Source organism: Semicossyphus pulcher, unplaced genomic scaffold, assembly GCF_022749685.1.
Source record: "Semicossyphus pulcher isolate SPU_LCO1_2020_fin unplaced genomic scaffold, fSemPul1.0.p SCAF_27, whole genome shotgun sequence".
Classification (NCBI taxonomy): Eukaryota; Metazoa; Chordata; class Actinopteri; order Labriformes; family Labridae; genus Semicossyphus; species Semicossyphus pulcher.
In genome coordinates this window covers 1,199,797-1,214,786 of record NW_027211701.1, presented here as the reverse complement: position 1 = coordinate 1,214,786, position 14,990 = coordinate 1,199,797, and the positions used below count along the sequence as shown (strand labels likewise).

General features: G+C 45.1%; 1 protein-coding gene across 1 annotated transcript in view; it reads left to right on the top strand.

Moving 5' to 3' along the window:
* Positions 1-953: 953 nt before the first annotated feature.
* The window catches only part of LOC138604840 (teneurin-3), a 149,150-nt gene continuing 135,113 nt past the window's right edge, over positions 954-14,990 (top strand). Inside the window, exon 1 of the mRNA XM_069676851.1 lies at positions 954-1,142. Coding sequence (XP_069532952.1) covers positions 962-1,142 — 181 coding nt within the window. The 5' untranslated portion in view covers positions 954-961. The remainder of the gene's footprint in view (positions 1,143-14,990) is intronic.

Genomic DNA, 14,990 nt, shown 5'->3' with positions numbered 1-14,990 from the left:
TAGCTTGTTAACCATCGTGAATGGGATTCTGTTTGTGGTGGCTGACTGAAGTTCTTTCTTTATTGCTCTAAAAAGCTGAGAGAGCTCGTGGAACATAGAGGACCCCTGGCCGGCTGGCTGGCTGGCTTTCAGGCATCTCCATTGGGGGAGCAAGTGGCCGGTGACTGACAGGAACCAGGTTACTTAAAATAAACAATCCAACAACACATGCACAGGCCGACACAGACAGAATGTATGACAAACACTGGAAGAGCTAACCAGCCCGGTATGGTGAGCACAGACACAGATAGCTGCTAATCAGTGCTAACATATAAATAGTGTAGAAACAGTGTGTGAGACGTGTTGGACGGTCTGTTCGTCCAATAAAGCGCACACACAGATTATCTGTCTGATATTTACATGAACAAATCTCCAAAAGGCTCCAACAGCACAAACACGGCCCAGAGGTTACGTTCAGTGACTGAGTTAGCTGAGGGGACACCTAGCAGACAGCTAGCAGCTCCCAGCTGTCACTCAGAGAGGCCACGCCCCTTTGATTTAAGCCTTAATATAATGTAAACAGGTGAGCTGTATAAAGATTCTCCCCGTACAGTTGTCATGAAGAGAGAAATGAGCTATAGAGACCCAAACTGTTTTTTGTACCAGGCTGTAAACATGTTTATTTCTGCTGTAAAGTTTAACATGGGGCTCTATGGGGACTGACTCACTGCTGGAGACAGCCTCGAGTGGACGCCAGAGGAACTGCAGCTTTTGTTCCTTCATTGTTGGTTTCGTTTCCCGCCCCTGTGGTCCTGCCGTCGCTCTGTCAGTCTCATCACACATCACACCCTCAGCAGACATCGTCATGCTTCATTTCTGGTTATTTTCAGGATTTGTTTTCTGTGTTGTGACGTTTCTTCATTCTTCAAATTCATCATTCCTTTTTGTTTCTGTTTGGTTGTGTTCTTTCATAGGTTCTCCAATGCCCTCCCCCTCCTGTCCATCATCTGTCATTGACCAATCACATCCACAGTCAGCCAATCCTCATGACAACCCGTTGTTAGGCGACGTGGCTGAGCCAGACTCAGAGGAAGAGGAGGAGGAGGAGGAGGCAGAAGAGGAAGAGGAGTATGCAGCCCGATTGTACTTACCTGTAACACATGGTAAAAGGACTTTGATTTATTAGCAACCTTTTTAAAGCTGCTTCTTTTCTCTTTCATCTGAGCTGTGATTTGACTGATCGGGTTGAACTTTCCCTTTAATTAAAGGCGCTCGTGTTGAACACATTTTTGCTTTCAGATGTAAAACAATGAATGTAGCAGGGCCACCATCGGATCTTTGTGAGCTCTAACCTAAAAACAGGGTTTTATCTTCCCACCGGTCAAATCCTGGTCATTTGAACAAAGCCTGTATATTTACTCTGGATATTTTTATCCGCCTGCGTTTGGATTTTAATGTCATGTGTAGGAGATCAGAGTGATTGGGGTTTTTGTTTCCTCCCCCCTCATGGGAACATTTTAACGTCTGAATCTGAGCATGCAGCTGCTGCAGACGTTTGGCAGCGTGTGTGTTCTGAGGATTCAGATTTTGGCTCACGTTTGTCGTAATTCTTGTCAACTAGGCAGGTAGTCAAATCAGACAGGTGGTCTTTAGTAATTGATCTGTTGTAAGACAGACGTAATCGTTAAGGTCAAGTGAATTCATCCTGACTTCCTCTGTGTTAATTCGTCCTCCCTGAGTTCCTCTCTGCCTGTTGCATGTTGCACACTGGAGCTATTTGTCATGTTGAAATCACTCCTAACACTTGGCAAGCTTTGCCGTCTGGAGGCTTGAACTTGTGATGACTTCCAGCGGTTGTCCTCAATAGATCAGCCGTCCTCGGCGGGAGTCGGACCACCTTCTCCATCTCTGTCACAGCCTTCCTTAATCTCTTGTTTGCTTTCCAACCCTCCCTTCCTTTCATGTCTGCGTCTCTGTCTTATCACACAAACCCTTAAACTGTATCTGCTCTTGGAGAGCATTTGACAGATACTAACACAAAGAGAACAATTAGGTGAGGGGGTCCAGAGGAAGGTCAGTAAATGATACTGCGAGTGCTTTCTAAGACTCACTTTGTTCAGAGCGTGGGGCTGGAAAAACTTACGCAACGCTTTCTGAAAGCAGAATATTGGGAAAGTTATCGGAAATTGAAAACATGTGTTGAAAATTGACAGATTTGGCTGCAGGAGACGTAAAGGGAATACTGCAGCCGCTCTCGTGCTTTAAAGCTTTGTTCGTTTCCCAGTCGGCCTGAAATTGATGAATTTCTTTAAATGTACAAACGTTATGTGAGACTCTTATCAAAGCCCGTGTTCTGCTGCAGGTCATCTGATCTGGTCCTCGCTGCTAGTGGCTCTTCAGACGTATATTTCACTTGTTAGTGTATGTACGTTTTCTTAGTGTAGTGTGTAACAGCCTCTCAGTATAAAGTCAGACGGGTCCCTCTGAAGGACATTTCCAGCAGCTGTTTCTGTGCTAAGCTAACTGAAGCTAACCTCATATTTGGTGACTATTAAACTGAAATCATGTGAACTTCAAATCAACGAACAATATAGTGAAAATAATGAACATGAACTTTGCTCCAGCGTGTACATCAGTTGGATGGGGAATGTCTCGCTGCTGCTCGGCGGCCATGTTGGCTGCTTCACCTTCATCCATGAGGCTCAGAGTTCTCCCTGTCGCTCACAGACCTCACGTTCACTAGACGCCTCTTCAAGCTCCAGTCTCCCTCTCTGTCTGTTTGTCTGCACTCGTCTGTTACCTGTGTTACATGTGACACAAAATAAAAGTAATTGATAATTCCCCTACATTAGATTAAAGCATAAGTAACGAGCCTGTAATGAAAGAACAGATATTGGAGTTAAAATGGGTCAAAGTAAGAAACACCTGAAAACTCCACTTTAAAACAAAGTATGTGTACTTCTTTCCTCCCCACCTCTGCATCTCACGACTCACTATCATGTACGTTTTCCTGCATGGGAGGAAATAAGTCTCCGTACCAGCAGAGTGCTCCACATGCTCGATCAGCTGAAAAGATGCAGACAAAGGCCGGCTAAAGCCAAGGGTGTGGGACAGACTGCAGAAACTCGAGCCAAAGACGCTCACTGCTGGCCAGACTCTGGTGGCAGACTGTCAACCTGGTGTGCCCGAAAGCAGCAGGGCTGGTGTGATGCGGTGACCTCTCTTAGTGTGTGTTAAAAGCCTGGCAGCCCTAAATGTTTCGATAGTCGAGTCAGGAGGACGACCTTTCCTAAATCTGCAGAGGAAGGATCGACAGTTGGGCTGCAGCACTTTCACATAGTTATTAACAGGTATTAACTTTGACCACCACCACAGTGAGTAGAAACCCACCTGAAAGTAGCAGGTAAGCGCTGCATTCAAACTTTGGCTCGATCAATACTTTCAGGAGAGTGTGAAATTCTTTTGGACGAGATCTCCTTAAACATAAAATCCAGTTTATGTTCTTCCATTGCGTCTTCACAGCGACTCTAAAATAGTTCTGTGTGCAGACAACATTTCATTCCCAGCTGAACAGTAGACACACCAAGGTTAGACAGCTGCCATTCTTGATCCCGGTCCAACCGTAGGCGCTTATTTGACCAGGACTCAGCCCATTCAGCATCCGCTGTGACTGCCATCATGCCGGATCCTGGTGGCTCTCCACATGGCAAATGTTAGGCTGCAAGTCGAGGATGAAACCCAAGTCTGGCTGTTAGAGCCACTGGGGCCAAAGAGGCTGGATCAAATCTGATCTGAGACCTGTTCGCCTGCGGAGGTTGACTAGCAGCAGATGCAGAGTCGGGCTGGCTGGCTGATGACCCAGGATCAGTGCTCTCATGGAGAGGAGTTTGATAGGAAACAGACTCCGATGATTTGACGAAAGGAACTAAGACAACCACAATTAGAGTCAGACTGCACGAGGAGGGGCGGCATGAAAGGGAGACGTGAGGGGGGAGGAGATCTGGAAGGGAGGAGAGTGAGAAAGAGAGAGACAGCTGCACGGAGTGATGGAAACAGACAGACAGACAGACGTCTCCTCGTATATACAGTGCCATCTAAACGTAATCAGAAACAGCTCTAAGGCTGTGCATGAGTGTGTGTGTTTGTGCATATGTGTGTGGTCCTCCTCCCCTAAAGTAGTCCCAGCCTGACCGACCGACCGATGTTCAGCCAAACATCTAAAATATCACTCTCACCACTTCCTGCACTTTAGCTTTTTTTCTCTGCTCACTCACTTTGCTCCGTATCCTGAAGCAAAGTAGCTCAGAGGTCTTCGGCTTAGATTGTCGTGCACAAAAAGACACACATGCAAATGCAGAAAAACGGGTTGTTTACAGGAGGAAGGAGCTCAGCGGGGTGAAAGGGACACACTGTGATACGGGGGAGAGAATGCAGCCTTTCTTCTCCAGTTTTCCTATGAAAAGCGCATTTTTATTGGCTGTTTGAAGCACACAGACGGTGTGAAATAATACTGGCTCAGTTCAAAAAGGCATTTTGTGAAAGTCTGCCTCAGTGCTTTACATGGAAAATGTGTTTCAGGGTAGAAACCACAAAGAAGCCGGAGATAGTCCACAACAGAAAAGCAATGCTGTTGTGATGGTGATATACATGCACAGAGCTGCAACAACTAAACATTCAGTTTGACCCCAAAGACAAATGTTTCAGGAGAACTTCGTTTTGCATTGTTGCAGCCAGCGCAGAGAATTGATGCTTTTCTTTGGGATGTTGGTGTTTCAGTGAGGAACAAACCTTTGTTGGAATTCTTTCATCCTGCAGCAGTGAAACAGGCTGTAACGGCTGCAACATAATCCTTCACGGGTCAAAGGTCGTCCACTAAAAGTTCTTGTTTCCACTGACAGGCTCAGATTGTTATTCTAAGTGTGTGACAACATCACAGAAAGGATCCCTACAGAGAGACAGAGACAGACAGACGTCACGTCGCTCTCTGCAAACGGTGATTTAAACTCACAGAATACGATGATAGACTGATCGACTTTGACGTGAACATTGTCCATCCATTGACCGAGAGGCAGGGTTACACCTGTACAGGTCAATCACAGGGCTGACACACAGAGACAGACAACCTTTCACGCTCACACTCACACCTACAGGCAATTGAGAGTCACCAGTGAAGCTAACGAGCATGTGTTTGGACTGTGGGAGGAAGCCGGAGGGAACCCACGCATGCACGGGGAGAACATGCAGACTCCACACAGAAAGGCCCACTACTCCGAACCGGGGTTCTAACCAGGAACCTTCTAGCTATGAGGCGACAGGGCTAACCACTGCACCAACCTGCAGCCCTAGTCTCATTGTGTGTTACACAAATATTGTGTTGATCCCAACTCAATATTTAAAGTGAGAAAGTTGCGCACTAACATTCATTCATAGAAGAAGAAGAAATGTTTGAGGAACAGTTTACACACATGAGGTGAGATCTGGGAGCACACCCACTGTTGTACAGCCATGTGAGCAGTTTATAATGACCGACATACTGAACATCCTGTAACAGCTTCCCTGAAGCAGCGCAGGTATTCTGTTAAAGGCAGGTGGTCGTGAGTTGTAGAGACTGAAGCTCTGATGAGGACTGCATTAAAGTGGAGAACACTTTGAAGCATCTGTTGTACTCGTTTGTTTTGTGCACAGTCACCTGATGTGTTTGTCTACAGCAGCGTTTTATGTGGTGCTGCAGCTACAGCAGCTCGACACACTTGTGCACATGTTATCACCATAAAGTCTGAATGCATAATTGCTTCTCTCCAGCTGTCGGTGATAGCAGCTACCTGTCCTCCTTTAATAGTCGCCTTTATTTACATTAAAGCAGAAAGAAAACACACGACAGGTGTTTCACATGAGAGGCCCTCCAGGTAATAGTCCCGCCCCGTCCTGGAACGCCTTCAAAGTGATACAAAGCTGCTGTGTAAGTGAGAGTAGTGCCACAGAGCTGCAGTCTGCACACACACACACACACACACACACACACTTTCCTCTTCTGTGTTTACAGTATTGTGCTGAACAGAGTGGGACACGCGCTGTATTATTTTATTCACAGTGCCGCCTCGGGCCGACTCGTCTCATTCTCCTTGTAGTCAGCAGCGCGGCCGCGTTGGTGTGAGGGACAAACATGGATTCACTTTGACAGAGAAGTTCTGAGACGCTTCAGAAACAAACCTGATGAATTATTGTTGAGGGCGGCAGATCGTCACTGAGGCTCAGAGACGAGCACGGCAGCACTCTGCATGTCAGACTCTCATTGTCTAATTATTGATCTTTCACAAAGATGGACAGTTAATCAAAATGAGGCTAATCTTTCTGCATCTTTAACAAAAACAGTCAGGTCGAGGTCACCGCAGGAGCTGACCTCTGCGCTGTCCTTTACTGTCGTTACATTTAGAAGCCATCTCCAGCATGAATCTTATCTTGATTCTGAGTCTGTGCATTAAACGTTTAAAATAAATACTATGACAGACAGAGCTCTCATGCTTCCTGCAGCAGAAAACTAAGACGTCCGCGTTCTGGGTCATCTATGTGTAAGTTCTTTAAATACATCATTACATTGTCAGAAGACGACCTCCCTTTTGAAGGCTAATTTTTGCAAAAAATACTTTTTGAAGACCAAATTAGTTTTTTATTTTACCTGTTAAATAAAGTCATGTTTTCAGTACGTTTTAGATTAAACTGTCACATTTAAATTAATTAAAAAGACTTTCAGCATGTCATTAAATCACTAACCATCACAGTGAGGTCTGTTTATAGAGCGGCCTGAAACAGCTGGATGTCAGCTCTGTAACGGGCCGACCGTCGTTCTGTTCTTCACTAACACACTCACACACTCTCCACTCAGTCTCTTGGAGCGGACACTTTCAGGAGCAGGGTATGATTTTCTCTGTTAGCATCTGTTAGCTGAGACTGTTAGCATTTTTAAGACGTGGCGGTATGGCAGCATGTTGCTGCATTTTCCCGTCCTGGGGGACTCCCAGGAGCTAGGCAAGGTGCGGAGGCCCTGCTGAGCTCTGTGACAACGATTATGTTAACATGAACATCACAGCTCCGCCTCAGTTGTTGGTTGCCTCGGCCGACTGTCATCCCCCTGGCTCTGCAGCTGTGAGTGACGGCTGGCCTCAGTCAGGGGGGGTGCACTCGCTTTAGAGAAGTGCTGCCGGTGTGTTTAGATCGATTTGTTTTGTGTGTCCACTTTTGTCTTTATGTGACCCAATTTTAATACTTCTGTCAGTTATTATGGGCTCATGACTTACATGACCTTTGAGCGTATGTGGTGCAGATTGTAGGCACAGGAGGATCATTTCTATTGCAGAGTTCAAAGGGTTAACCTCTGGTGCAGCATCATCCTCGTTCTTTAGACAAACCAGCTCAGAGTTTTGATCCGAAAGAACCAGCACATAAGCATGGTGAGTGTTTCATGTTTGTGTGGAAAAGCTCCACGAACGATCGTTTAAAGATTTCATTTAAACGAAAGCGTCTCCTCGTGAACAAAATCACATTGAGTTCATGTTTTCTTCAGACGAACAATGTGCCATTGATTCTACAGTACAGCAGTAAAACAAGCTCACTTCTCTTTCTATAATAAAGGCCAGTATTGGCTGCGTTAATTGTTTAAGCCCAGTGGCTCTTTGTCTTAAGACAGGTGAACAAAGACGCTGTAATGACTCCTCACTCCTCTTCACAAACAGTTTCTCTTTTCTCCTGAGAGGGAAAAGACGCCAAAACCCCTCCACCGCCCAGCCTTTAGATGCCTCCGAGACGCCAAGGCTATCAACGCCGAGCGGAAAAGCAACAAAAAAAAGACAAGTTTCTTTGTAAACGGCGGGTCGACGCCAAGGCTTATTGACAACGTCTATACTGAAAGCAGAGGTGGGGTGAGAGCGAGGCGGGGGGAGGAGCACGGATAACACTTAGTGCTTTTTACTTTGGGACCAAGTAGGCAATTCTCCTCAACACCAGAACGAATCAATGATCCACTGAATGAAAGAGAGGGAGGAGGAAGAGAGAGACAGAGACATACTTTCCTCAACAGCAGACCTGATCAATGATGGCAACGGGAGAAAGGGATGGAGGGAAGGAGGGAAGGAGGGAAGAAAGGATCCTTCTTCACATGAGAACGGATCAATAAAGTATAGATAAGGAGAGAGTGGGTCAAACTGCAAAAAAAAGATGTTTAAGAGAAAATTAGAGGAGAAGAAAGTCAATCATTGATCAGGCTGATGAAGCTGGGAGGACGGATTTAAGCCCCAAACACACACACACACACACACACACATACACACACACACACACACACACACACACACACACACACACACACGTGGAGAGGCCACAGACACACAGCTCACGTCTCAGGCTGATTGCAGAATGGAGTCACTTAAGTAAATCAAAATGTAGTAGCAGACTCCACACAGAGAGACGGGCAGACGGAGACGAAGACAAAGAGAGGAAGTTAAGGGAAAGTGTGTGTGTGTGTGTGTGTGTGTGTGTGTGTGTGCGTGTGACAGCTGGAGCCATGTCTTGACTGTAGAATCAGAGACAGACGGAGGGATAGTTTAGAAAATATTAAGATATAAAAAGTGTGTGAGTGTCTCCAGTAGATGTGTTCGTCCTGCAGCAGTGAAACAGGCTGTAATGGCTGCAACATAATCCTCAACGGGTCAAAGGTCGTCCACTAAAAACTTATAACGTAAATAATACATGCTGTAAAGAAAGGGTTTGGTTGGTAACATGATGCTAACATCTGCTGCCGCAGGTAGGAATGCTAATTAAATAATACCGCTGACCAATCAAATACAAACGGAGATTGTGTCCCTCTTGTATTCTTGATGTGTTTTCCAGATGAACCTTTTCTTCATCACGTCCGTTCATACATACCTCACTCCAGGGTGACGCTGGCCTTGCCTCCGCTCTGTAGATTACTGGGTAACAGCCACAGACTGGGCCCAAGGACGCTAATTTACACACATGTGCTGAATAAGCACAGAGCTAACGCCTGCGTGACCCAGGCTTTGTAACCTTAACCATCGAGGCAGTGAACACAGCGGTTAAAAATGTCCAGTCTGAGCCAGAGTCAATGCAACCTGTGCCAGCGTTTAATCACGTTATTTTCACATCTTTAAATGTCTTTGTTCTTGACGTGACTCAGAACAGTTTCAGCACCAACCCCTCAGTGAGCCGACATATCGACTAACAATTCTGTCTGTCTGGAGAAACATAGACTCACCGCTGAGGATAAAATGGGTCAAAACAAACCTGAGGCCTCACGAGCAATTACAACACGTTAGTCAAGAGTGTGAACGATGAGCCTGACTCCTCTGATGGCATGAATGTCTCCTGAAAACTGACGAGGAGACGAGCAGGCGGGTCGATACTTTAAGCCTGTTGTCAACACAGTCAGAAGGCGTTGAAGATGTGTAGCTGTCAACAAGACAGATCCTGACTCGTTACTCAAAGGCACACCTGAGTGTGATTGCACAAAGGGCATGTTTCAATTCATCACAGTCAATGTGATGGTTTTAAGTGTAGTCGTCTTCACCAACAGGTCATCCAAACCACAATTTCCCTCCATGTTCTCTTCCAGAAACGGCCCTGATGTGTCCTGATCTGCCAGCTGAATGGTTACAGCTTAGTGTAGTTCTTTCACTCTTACACAAACCACGGGAGCTCTTCCTACATGACCAGAGAACTCGTAGAACTCCTGGCTACTGCTGGCCTGCGGTGCTGATCGTTTCTGATTGGTCGAGTACTCGCGGCGCTTTATTTCACGCGCCATGTTTAAAGTAACCATCTCAAACTTTTCCATGTAAATAAATGTCTGTAAGTCTCTCTCTCTCTCTGAATGAGGTAACACATGGTGACTGAGCCTGTGGCCCACTGATGAAAGCCTTTGCATTTGCAGTATATAGTATTATTATGGGCTGGGTGTCTGTGGCAGCGCCCAGTTAGTGACGCAAGAGCACCAAAATTGAAGTCTTTGAGACTGTATCTTTAAAAGACTGCAGCGGCAGGCTCACTGTTATCGTTATCAATCAACTGTTATCAGTGCAATAACATACAAGTTGAATCTCCTCCATGCTAACAGGCTAACTGTGGTACTGCATAAATGGTGCAATGATTTGCATAATCCTTCTGGGACTAGGCGGCTGTGGAAACGCAGACAACAGTGGGCCACAGGAAGCACTTAGTTCTCGGAACTTTTGGTGGAAAAGCAGCTTTACATCCATTAAAGGATGAGAAGTCACGTGAGTCGTGAAGTGGCTTGATTTAAATAGATTTAATAGAAGTCAGAACAGGATTATTTATCTGCTGTCGTGAAGGGAAATTGAGTAAACGACTGCGACAGGCTTCTAGCAAAGCTGCCGTATGCACACTGACTTTGTCAGAGCTGTTTGAACTTTCAGTTCAGACTTCAGTGTTTCACCTCAAACCGTCCTAAACAGACGTTATCGCTCGCTCTGCAACTCACCAGACTTCCTCCTCTCTTCCCTGATAACTACGACGGCCACAAGAGGTCGAAATTATGAACCCATATTTACCGCCCCATTTAATTAATATGGGTCATGAAAAGCTGTTGCACCTATACAGTCATATTATGGATGTTGTCCGTTTGGTCAGAGTGCAGTCTACACCTGCTCAGGAGCCCTCAGATCACCTCCGTCATGAGATGGTGCGATGTAAATAAACGTCTGTCGCAGCCTTTCTGCTGAGAGAACAGACGCGCTCCATCCAGCAGCTTTCATGTTGGGCTCGGACGTGTGGTTCTCATATTTCATTTCTCTGGCAGTTTGTTTCATCTGATTCTCAGCCCATGAAGCAAATTAGATTTTGAGTTCTGGGAGAGCAAAAAAAGGGAAATGTCAGGGAAGCATGAGAAACAAAGAGGAGGACATAGGTAGAAAAAAGCTGCTGTTGGCTGAGAGGACAAACAAAGGATGGAAAGCAGCTGAAGGAGTAAAATAGAAAACGTAGATGGAGACTCAGTGGCTTAGACGAACACGGTCCTCCATATTAACGACGTGGCCAGAGCCAGAGAGTAAAGAAAGAACAGAAAGAGAGGGAGGGGTATGGAGAGCTGACTTGGCAGGAGAAAATGAATGAGAGAATGAGGGCGAGCGAGACGGAGAGGGAGAGGAGGGTGGATGAGGGGTCAGTGCTCCGGTGCTACAATAAGGAGAGAGAAACGTGGAGGACGGATGAGAGGCTGCAGCTGCCGCTGCTGAAAAACTGAGTGGAAGAGAGGAGCGTAAGAGGGGAGGTCAGATGAAGAGGACGGAGGGAGTGGGAGGGAGGTGAAGGGAAAAATAGACACATGTAGGGAGAGAAAGAGAGGATGGAAATCGAGCCATGCTAGAGGAGAGGAAGTTCCTCCTGTTCAGTGTCCACGTCAATGCAGGGAGAGAAGAAGAGCTGATATCGATGTCTTCTTCTGCGACGTGCTTTATCTCTTTGTTACAATTACTGCTGCTTTCAATAACATCCGTACGTCTCGCCGCTCTCTTTGCCTCCCCTTTCTCAACCAAATGAGCTTTAATGGATTTACTGAAAACTCCTCCTGTTGGTGCATTAAAAGACCCTCAGAGGATGTGGGATTATTTATATTGTGAGTTTCCAATCGGGAACATATTTGATGCAATACATGACCAAAGTCGCGTCATCCCTTTTGTTGTGCTTCACATTTAATTTAATCCGAACAGAGACATGAATGCACCACCGAGGACGGTTCTCAAATAGTTTCTTGTCGATTGTTTTTCTGCTCAACAACAGAAGAAAAGAGTTTCCAGCAGTAAAAGAACAAAGAGGTGAAAACAAGAAGCTTTTTACTGAACATCCCAAAAACAAACTGCAGCTCCAAAACTAAAATACCCACAAGCAGCCATCGTCGGATCCGAGGGGGTAGAGCACATCCGAATGTGCATCCATCCATCATCACGGGGTCACGGGCTAGCTACTTTAAAATAATTCATTCTGATTATTTAATGCTGTTGCTCTGTTGAGGTTTATGATTCTACCTGCAGGAACATTTAATGCAGCTTAACAGTAAAGACCTGCGTGCTTCACAGGATCACATTTGTAGTTATTTCACTCCCCTAATAAAAACCAACTGACTTATTAAACTGTATTTAACAACTTGAGATCAGTGACGTCTGTAGATGATCCTCCCCGTGCTTCAGGATGATTGGCTCAGAGGTTTATGTCGTGTTGTGATAAACAGGATTTTAAAAAGGGCAGAAAAAGTTGCTAAATGTGACATTTTTGGAGAAGAAGACTTTTGGAGCAAAGACGGGATGACTGAGGAGATGAAGTAATCAAATCATTCAGACCGACTGTCTTTGAGATATTTGCAAAAATAAAGGTTGAATTAAATATCAGAGCAGATCAGCAGCCTGTGCACACGTACATGTTTATTTGCCCCTTGATTCTTAAACTCCTCTCTCCCTGTATGACACAAAAACTAGACAGTGACGCCAACAGTGAACACATGAATGAAAATAAAGATTGTAATGAAAAAAACAGGCTGAAAAAACTACTCACAAACAAACAAGTGTTTACATGTAAAGATTACATCTCATATCTTGCAGGGTTTGAATGATGTTGCGTCATTACACATCGTGCTGTATGAGCTGTTTTAGTTTTCTCTCAGCGTTGGACAAAGTGTCTATTAAACTATCCTTCACAGCGTTTGTTCGTTTCCAAGGAAACGCTTCCGATTCCAGCTTTGCCTCACACCTATTTGCACGCGATGTAACTGTAATGAACTAGGAACCTTATTTACATGTACTTTGATCGGACGTTACTGGACCAAGTGTTCCTGTCTCACCTCATGTTTTCCTCCTGAAGGATGATTCTGTCACCAAAGAGAAGAATCCTTCTTCAGGTCTGACGGCGTTAAAAATGTTAAGAGGCGCTGGTACCAGCTGGAGATCCCTCATTGGACTCTTTAACTAGTGGACATCATCTCCATGGAGCGCTCAGTAGCTCCAACAAACGTAGCTGAAGATGATTATTAAAGAGTCATGATGAGATCAGTGAGAGTCGTTTTAGGTGCATGCACTGAGTAGTGGATGGACTTGTTGTGGAGTTGTTGCAGCACGAACATGTTCAGAGAAAAAGAAGAAGAAGAATCGCTGCAACACAAATAAAAAAATCCCAAAGAATAAGAACAGAAGAATGTAATTTGTGTTACACACAGTCTTGTCACCTGTAATCACCTGAAGCTGGAGTACTGTTAGAGACGAGCTTAAATCTGCTGCTGACGAACATGAAAATCCCTCCGAAGCGTCAGCATCAAGTGAAAACTCCCTCAGGAGGAACACGTTGTAATAAAGTCCAGCACAGGGAGCAGACAGGCCAGGTGATGCAGGTGGTGACTGAGTCCAGCATGGAGCTGTGAAACTGTGCACATCTGTACGCTCTGATGCCTACAGACATGTTATTAATATCAAACAGAAATATGAAGTTTGAGCCTGTTTGTCTCCAGGCGCGCCGCCAACAAGTGATTTGGCTGAACAGTTAATCTCTAAAGTTAATACTGATTTCTTTCCTCTGGTGGTTTCCAACTGGCAGCTCGCTCGTCTGTTTGATTGCAGCTTTTATAAAACATTTTATTCATTTTCCCAGAATAGTTTGTGTTTATTACGAGCTGGTTTATCGCTCACATCATCCTGAAGTTAAGACGAGGCTCGTATCTGCCGTCCATTTATTTTGAGCCCTTAACTTTAAATCAGGTAAAAACATCTTGTTAGCTCGGTCCAGACTTCATCCATGATGGTGCGGTGTTACATGTTGGAGAAGAGGATTTTTAAACATCTTTATTGTGGGTTTAATTTGTAAATAAGAACGTGTTCTCCCTTTAGGATGGACCTGTTGTAAACGCATGCGTGCTCATTCATTCGCCCGTCACTGCTGGACGGAGATAATAAGAAACGACAGACAGACAGATAATCCTGATGTTCTGCTTTTCCCTGTGTGTCCCTCACGGCTCATTATGCTGCTGAAAACAGGACAATAGATAGACACACTTTTATCAGAACGTGTGAATCAAGAAGCAGACTCGGCTCTGGACTGAAATGTCTTTAAAGAAGTGGAGTATAGGAGCAGTAAATAACAGAGAGGTAGCTGTTTTAGGACTGCGTTGAAGACTTTATTACCCATAAATCTCCTGCCGGGGTGTGAATAAACTGTCTACAGCTCAGTGTGTGAGGAAGCCATAGATGAGAGGCTCAGCTGTTATTGGTCCAGCTGTCTGTGGAGGGATTCCCTCACACACTTCTGTACAGGAGGTAATATTACATCACATTCCTGAGAGGAACAACGTGTAATTGGCTCCAAAGGTGACCTCTGTGCTTCTTCTTCTTCAGCCTGTGTTGAGTCGTTATCGGGTACAAACAGCTCTGAGTGACAGTACCTTCAGCTGCTTGGTGTTCAGCCCGACCCACTCGAACATGCAGAATGTCTTCATCTCTGGGCTGGTGGTGTGTTCATCATTTAGGTAGTTATTTTGGCTTCTAAATGACTAAAGTTTTCATGAAACAGGCTGTAACGGCTGCAACATAATCCTTCATGGGTCAAAGGTCGTCCACTAAAAGTTCTTGTTGTTTCCACTGACAGGCTCAGATTGTTCTTCTAAGTGTGTGACAACATGACAGAAAGGATCCCTACAGAGATAGACCTTTTTGTTACAGAGGGAGATGATTGTTTTAACCACACACAGACGTTGACGTTCTCTGCAAACACACCAGACTCCATTCAGAAAAACAGTCATTTTAACTTGCTGAATGCAGGAGGTCCCCGCTGCCCTGATCTGTCAGGTTTTTTGTCTTATTTTGTATCACACAAAGAAAAAAAAGTTTGGCCCAAACTGATCATGTAAGACGCCTAAGACACACAATTATACAAACAAACTTAACAATCCAGGCAGAGGAACACCAGCAGCTCCTGTGTTCTGTGAGGTAAAGGACTGTTTTTGT